This window comes from Quercus lobata, chromosome 7 (genome assembly GCF_001633185.2).
Source record: "Quercus lobata isolate SW786 chromosome 7, ValleyOak3.0 Primary Assembly, whole genome shotgun sequence".
In the NCBI taxonomy this organism is placed as follows: domain Eukaryota; kingdom Viridiplantae; phylum Streptophyta; class Magnoliopsida; order Fagales; family Fagaceae; genus Quercus; species Quercus lobata.
Window position 1 is genome coordinate 29,832,780 of NC_044910.1, and position 8,105 is coordinate 29,840,884.

An 8,105-nucleotide genomic window follows, 5' to 3' on the forward strand; every position below is an offset into this window, starting at 1 on the left:
ATTTCACAATATTTTCACAATTATTGAGGTGTCAATTTCTTATAAGTCAAAATAAAATAATAAAATATGAAACTGTGACTAATCATAATTAAAAATAAATATTTTGTGAAAATGTTGTGACACTTGTTAGGTGAATGTGTAAAAACTACAGTACTTTTGGTTTGTTCAATATATATATATATATATATATATATTTTTCAATCATTGATTTGTGCTCTTTTTTCTTATATATAAAAGTGCGAATGCGCATACAGTGTTTTTGCACTATACATCCAGTGTTTTTGCACTGTATATCTATAGTGCCATTTTGTTGAGCCACTGTCTTCTTCTTTTTTATTTTTTATTTTAAGTTTTGAACAATAGCTACAGTACCAAGTTTGAGCCAAAATTTACTATTCCACATACAATTTTTTTGTGTTGACTTTTTGTATATATTTTTTTTCTTTACACACTATTTTAAGTAAAAACACATAGTTTTGCACACAAAAACAAAAACAAAAACTTAGGAAAAAAACATTTTCCGTCCTTTATGTTTGGGGTAGTTTACAATTCTTTCTTAAACTTTAAAATCATGCAATTTTTCCCTTAATATTTTGGAAAAGAGCAAATATATCATATTGTTATTCTCTCAGTTAAACTCCAATGAAAGTTTATGATTCTTAAAATATTTTATTGTGCAATATCTAAATTACTTCTGCTAAATTTTAACATCCTAAAAATTTTCTTTATGTATTTTGAATTTTAAATGATAAAAATTCTTAGAAAAATTTTCTTAGAATGATGATAATTTTTTTTTTCTTTTAATTTAAAATTTCTTAGCAAAACTCAGTTGTTTATTGTTGAAAGATAATGAAATTTGTTATCATTCTTAGAAGTTTTTAGAGAATAGATATATTGTCTTTAGCAAGTAGGTACTAAAAAACTATTATAGTTAAATAAATATTTATATGTTAAATAACCACCTTAACTTTGTGGTTGATCAAAATTCTTAAACGAATGAGGTTAACTTTTTAACGATATAATTATCAAAATTCTTAAAATTAATATCTCTTTTAATTAATATAAATCTTTATATATTTTAAAAATTAAATAATTCATATCTTTATGCTATAATACAAATAAAAACTAGAATTAACCTTAATTATTACAGTACTTTTTTTTCCACATCAAACACGTGACTTATAAATACTGCCCTAACTAATTAAAAGAAAATTCAACATCGGCTTCAACTATAGGACAAAGAAAAAAAAGTTTAAGTGGCAGACAAAAGTAGAGTGGCAGTACAAAAGTTAGAATTATTGATTTGACCCAGAAAAAACAATTTTTTATTAACAAAAAAAAAAAAAAAAAAAGGAAGGAGAAGAAGAGGAGTCCAGTCCACACAGGAACATCAATGTTACGATTAGGTGCAGCGGTATCTGGTTCCTTATTTATTGGATTTTTCAAATAACAGTTTTGGAAAAAAAAAAATCCATAGATTTTTTATGTTTTAAAAAAAAGATGAGAGAAAAGAAGTTAAAAATAAAAATTACCAAATAAATACAAACTATTATTTATACTTAAAAGGATTATAAACCATATCAGAAAAGTAATTGAAGTTTGAACATTAGTTAAAAGGATTATAACCCATATCAGAAAAGTAATTGAAGTTTGAATATTAGGTTTAACTATGGGACCAAAAAATAAAGATAAATGGCAGAAAAAAGTGGAATGACAGCAAAAAAGTTAGAATTAAAAGAAGTGAGGATCACTCTAGTCTATGTGTGTATTTGTATTCAGCTTCTGCGTCTACGTTTAGCCTTTCCTACATTTCAGCTGTTTTTTTTTTTTTTAGCCGCACTTGTTGACTTTTTGTCCGTGAACAGTGTATTTGTGCACTGTTTATGGACCCACAAATTACACTTTTCAGCAACTTTTTCATTAAAAATGGGTTCCATAATACTATTCACACATTTAAAAATTATTTTGCTACAGTATTTTCAGTTTTCAGTTTTCAGTTTCAGCAAAATAAGTTCTATCCAAACACACCCTATATATCTATATATATATATATATATATATAGATAGAGTTGAGAGAAACTCAAATTATAATTTCAAATTAGAGTTCAAATTTTGCAGTGTCATAAATTATTTATTCTTAAAAAGTTTTATTTCTTAATTTAAGAATCAAAGGTAGGACCACATCATAAATATTCATCAAAGTAAGTTATTAAGTACAAAAATCACTGAATCTAGAATAAATGAGTTGTAAAAAAATATGTGCTTCACAATAATTTTTTTTTTTTTAAAAGACATATACAATTTATATTTTTTACCTAATAATATACTGACAAATTTTTTTTAAACAGTTAACAAAATATAAAAATGACTATCAATAGTATTTAAATCATATATATAGAAATTGTATTATGTATCTTATTGTATATCTTTAAGTGTATCAATGCATATGCATGGAGTTACAAGGTAGTATTATCAAGGGTGCATTTGAATACCGTTTATTTTGCTAAAAACTAGAAACTGAAAACTGAAAACAATAAAAAAAATAATTTCTGGTTACTGTTCACACTAAAAAATACTGTTCATATGTCTTGATGCGCTGTTCATGTCCCATGAACAATGCACCAGGCGCTGGTCCAAAAAAAAAAGGGCTGAAATGCAAAACGTCCAAACGTGGACGTGATCCAAACGCTCACTAAAAATATGTATCCAAATTTTGAAATTTTTAGAACAAAATCAAAATTATCTAAAATTACAAATGTGTAAATTGCAATTTAATCTAAAAAAAAAATAGTGTGTACAGAATATTTATTCAACATATTAAATAGAGATGAGTAGCATTTATCCTGCCCTTTTTCGAAGGGAAACGTTTCTGGCAACAAACTAGCATGTGCTTCAACTGCTAAGCAATTCTTGAGGGATTGACTTCTATTCCAAATAAAAAATCCCCCTTTTTCTTCTTCACCCTCATAATATATATTTTCTTGAGAGTAGTGTTTGTTTTTATCGGAATTGATCATTTCCCACTGTAGAGAGAGATGTCTAGTACAAGAGTAATAATTCACGACCCCTTCAAAGCATGGAAGTTCCTGGTTATCCCAACAATCAGAGTCATCTCTACATGTGCCTTTTATCTCTTTTGCACCATCGCATCCATCTCCTTTATCTTCTACTTTGCTTTCACAAGCCAAACACAGGGTTGCCCCCACTGCCGTCGAATGATCGTGAACCAGAAATTCACTAACAGTAATATCACCACGGAGTACGAAAATACAAACATATCCCATATCGTGTTTGGCATCGCAGGGTCGACCAAGACATGGAACAAGCGCAAGAATTACACTGAGCTATGGTGGAAGCCTAACATAACTCGCGGCTTCGTTTGGCTCGATGAGAAGCCTCCAGACAATTTTACTTGGCCTAAGACCTCACCACCGTACAAAGTCTCCGGTGACATATCTAGGTTCAAGTACACATGCTGGTATGGTTCGCGTTCGGCGGTTCGGCTTGCCCGTATTGTGAAAGAAAGCTTTGAGTTGGGGTTAAACAACGTGAGGTGGTTCGTGATGGGTGACGATGATACAGTTTTTTTCACTGAAAACTTGCTTACTGTGTTATCGAAATATGATCATAATCAGATGTATTATATCGGAGGGAATTCAGAGAGTGTGGAACAAGATGTTGTATTCTCTTACAAAATGGCCTATGGAGGCGGTGGATTCGCCATTAGTTATCCTTTGGCCGCCAAGCTTGTTAGGATTTTAGATGGGTGCATTGATCGTTACGCGAATTTGTACGGCTCTGATCAAAAGATCCAAGCTTGTTTGAGTGAGATTGGCGTACCACTCACCAAAGAGCTTGGTTTTCATCAGGTATCTTTCTTTCCCTTTCCCTTTACACGATGTTTATGCAATTACATCTTTAATTTCAATTGTGGATATCTCCATTGAAAACATCTTACTAGTCAGTTGAGCTATTGGTTTTTTGACTATGCAATTATGTCTTGATTTCGATACTTAGAGATATAATTTTTGGCCCCTACTATTTTAGGATTGAACATCTATTAATTACAGGTTGACATAAAAGGGAACCCATATGGTTTATTAGCTGCACACCCTTTAGCACCATTGGTGACCCTGCACCACCTAGACTCTATCCAGACACTATTTCCGAACCTGACTCAGCTCGACTCGTTCAAGAAGCTAATCAGTGCTTATAATGTGGACCCAAGTCGAACCCTGCAACAGAGTTTCTGTTACGACTTGAAACGCAATTGGTCTGTGTCGGTTTCTTGGGGTTACATCGTCCAATTATATCCATCGTTGATAACGGCTAAGGAGCTCGAAACTGCATTTCTGACATTTCAGACGTTTAGGACCTCGAGTGAAAAGCCCTTCACGTTTAATACACGGCCAGTCAGTACAGACCAATGTAAAAAACCGGTTTTGTATTACTTGGATCGGGTTCAGAGAGTTGGTGTGAGTCAATCACTCACAACGTATAAAAGGCATGTTGAAGACTCGGAAATTGGGTGCGGCCGTGTTGACTACGCTTCTGCCTTGATTGTTCCATCTTTCAACGTCTCGGCTTCAAGTTTCAACCCTGACTTGTGGAATCAGGTGAATACTTTTGTTTCTATGAGTGCGTTTCAGAATGAGGGGAGTTTTTTGTACACACTTTAATCAACACAATTTTGCACATACACTCCAAAACAAATCAAATGTTTTGAGGACTCAAATTGAAATAATTGTTATAATTGATACATAATATAAATAATGTGAATGATAGCTTCATATAAAAATGAATTTACTATGAATAAAAAAAATTAGACTGTTAGAAGTTGGAGTTTAGCAAGTAAATTGGATAAATGGTTTAATTTATCAATTGCATATTGATTTGGTGAGCCCTTGAGATGATTTTCATAGTTAAATTCTTTAGTAGACCTCTGTATTTGGAGGACCTCTGCCTAATCATGTTTTATTGATTAAATGATTAGCTGGTTTCCTTAGTATAGCTTGTTCTATGTAGAACCTAATTGGGAAGTGTTACTTAGACATTTATATTTTCTCTATTTAACAAAGAGAAGAAATTGCTTTTCTTTTCAAAATCTCTAGAAAATTCCCTTAAAAAAACAAACTCTAGAAAATTTTCTTGAGAAAACGAAGGTTCTCTGCAAAGTTGTTGTTTAGTGCTACTTTCTATGCGCAATCGGTGCAAAATATGATGAGTTAGACTTTGAATAGTCTGGTTTGATTTTGTGGAAATTTATCTCTACTAGTCGATTTATGACCTACTTATACTGTTACACAAAAGAAAAATTAGTGCCTATTGACTAACACATATGGAGATTGATTGAATGAGTGTCTAATGAGCAGGCACCACGTAGGCAATGCTGCGAGGTCGTCGACGGTTCAGACGGGGTAGAAAGCGGGATTCAGGTCAACATTAGAAGCTGCAATCAATTTGAGAGTGTAACTCCTCCATAGATGATAGAAGAATATGTCAACACGTATTGAAGATAGTGAAATACTTTTGACTCTTTGAAGTGCCAAGACAATGACTGAAGACAAGCATTGAGTCCAATTCCTGATGGCCATGTAGATGGAATTCTAGCCTTTTGTCCTAAAAAAATTTAGCAATATTCTATGTTTTGAAACTATATTGAGTTTTCTATTTTATATTTTCCACGACACCTATATAGGCTATATTATATGTTACTCTTTTTTTTCCATGGAGAATATTATGCAAAACACGTATTTAACGTAAAACATTATGTTTGAGAGTTTATAAGAAATGGAATCGATCACAGGAATAAATGGAAATTAATTAAATATTTATTTCTCTATTGTTTTGATATTTGTAAAGAAAGGGATCAAAATGAAAAATTATTTGCTTTGGTTGTTGAATAGAAATAATCAAATGCGAGTTTTAGTTAGCTCAACTGGTAAAATTTATGATGGTTAAATAAGAGATTTGGGATTTAATCCTCCGCCTATACCAAAAACTAATTGGTGTTTTTGTTTGATGATAAAGAACTATCATGAGGAGCGGACACCATAAATTGAAACTCTCTCTAAAAAAAAATCAAATAAATGGAAAATAATATTTTTTTTTTATAACAAAATTACTATTACGTCATTTCTTTAATAAAAATAGAGTATAGTCAAATATTAATTTTTAAAAAATAAGATATTACAAAAACTTAAGATAAATATTCATTAAAAAATATGCATGACATGCTATTTGAGAACAGTAACACAAATATATATATATATATATATAGACACACACGTCAAGCATGCGCATGTGTTAGGATGCAAATAATGAACTTTTCGGCTCCATGGAAAATATGACCTAAACCCACATAAAAAATACCTCTTGAGGATATAACAGACAAAAGTTGGCATTTAATTACACGTCATAATGTAAATAACAAACTTGTTGTGCCATGGAAAATATTCACTTAGCCCACGTCAATGGAAAAATGGCCTAAACCTACATGAAAAAAATATTGTTTAAAAAAAAAAAAAAACCCTCAGAATTTAAAAGAAAATGATGACAATTAAATAAGGAAATGTGTTCCTCAAAAAAAAAAAAAAAAAAAAAAAAAAAAAAAAATAGATGAGGAAATGTAAATGACAATCCTGTTGGGTCCATTGAAGTATGGCCTAAGCCCACATGGAGAAACCCTCCTCTGGATTTTGTTTATTAAGAAAAAAAGAAGTTTTTTTTTTTTTTTTTTTTGATAGAGTTTCACAAAATGTATAAATAACAATGTTGTCGAGGCCATGGAAATATGGCCTAAGCCCACACGAAAAAAAATAAGTAAAAAACCCTCCTCATGATTAAAAGAAAAATGAAGTCATTTAAATTACAAAATGTAAATAACGATCCTATCACATCCAAGAAAAAAAAAAACTCGGATTAAAAGCAAATATATTTTTTACAAACAAAAGATAAGAAAGCAAGCTTAATAACCACAAGAAGAAGTATGCAAATATACATATATATGTACAAGTGTGTTGAGTATGTACATTTTTTTTTTTTTTTTCTGGATTTGCATACTGAAAACATGACCACAGAAAAAATGATAGCTCATATGCCAAGGAAATTACCAGCGAGCACTTCAATAAGATCAAGGAAAGGAGAGGTAGTCCAATATTAAGGTTAGGTGGTGGCCTTTGATACACTGGCAAGAACGCGGTTATTAGCATTTATATGTTAGTCACAATGTTATTTAAATGTACAAGGGAAAGGGATAGACAGAGAGAGGGGGAAAGAAAAACTAAAAAAACAACTAGAGTCTTTGGGGTGGGTCTTCGGCCTAGTCTTGTCAGTGTAGACTGTGTAGTTGTCATGTGAAGTGGGTAAGGAAAAAAATGAATACCGAACTGGACAACTTTTAGGCCCAATAGACCTGCATAGGGACCATACACTATGGGCGGATAAAACATAAACTTCTCCTCCAAAAGCCTATTTCTTAATGTAGAGCTTACAATATTGATTTAATATAGACACTATGCTCACCATTGATTTTTTGCCAAGATAATCCATAGTGCTTCGACCAATTAAATTTATGGTAGAACCATCTTAAATGTGAGAAGAAAGAACACTACATTAAGGGTGTTTTATAAGAACCACGGGTGTCAAATGGGTGAGTTTGGGGTGGACATAATTGGGTTAGGTATATAAAACTCATTCACTCATTGAAACTCATTTAACTAACTGCTTCTAACCCAAACCCAACCCAACCCAATTATAATGGATAGTCTCTGAACACGCGCGTGCTTAGAGACTCTTCTATTTTTTGGGTAAGGGTTAATTTAGAGCATTTATTATACTTTGGGATTTGAAGATGATAAAATATAGAGCCTGATGGGCCTACCTTAATGGTCCTGACGGATTGGAACTGTTGGGCCTGTGTAAAGATGGTCCCACACGCTTTGAAGGCCCATCGCTGACGGACATGGTAAGGGCCCATGATCCGGAATCTCTATCGCTTAGAAAGGGCCCAAGATCCAAAAAGGGAAATCCTTGCTCACCATACTTTGGAGAATTTGTATTAGAGTTCCACATTGGAAAGATCTGGAGGTCAAGAAGAAAGGCCA

General features: G+C 32.0%; 1 protein-coding gene across 1 annotated transcript; it reads left to right on the plus strand.

Moving 5' to 3' along the window:
* Positions 1 to 3,024: 3,024 nt before the first annotated feature.
* Positions 3,025 to 5,614, plus strand: LOC115953737. Its single transcript, XM_031071502.1, has 3 exons — positions 3,025 to 3,869; positions 4,071 to 4,616; positions 5,373 to 5,614. The coding sequence occupies exons 1-3, from the start codon at positions 3,036 to 3,038 to the stop codon at positions 5,481 to 5,483; spliced, it is 1,491 nt and encodes a 496-aa protein (XP_030927362.1). The 5' UTR covers positions 3,025 to 3,035; the 3' UTR covers positions 5,484 to 5,614.
* Positions 5,615 to 8,105: the final 2,491 nt, after the last annotated feature.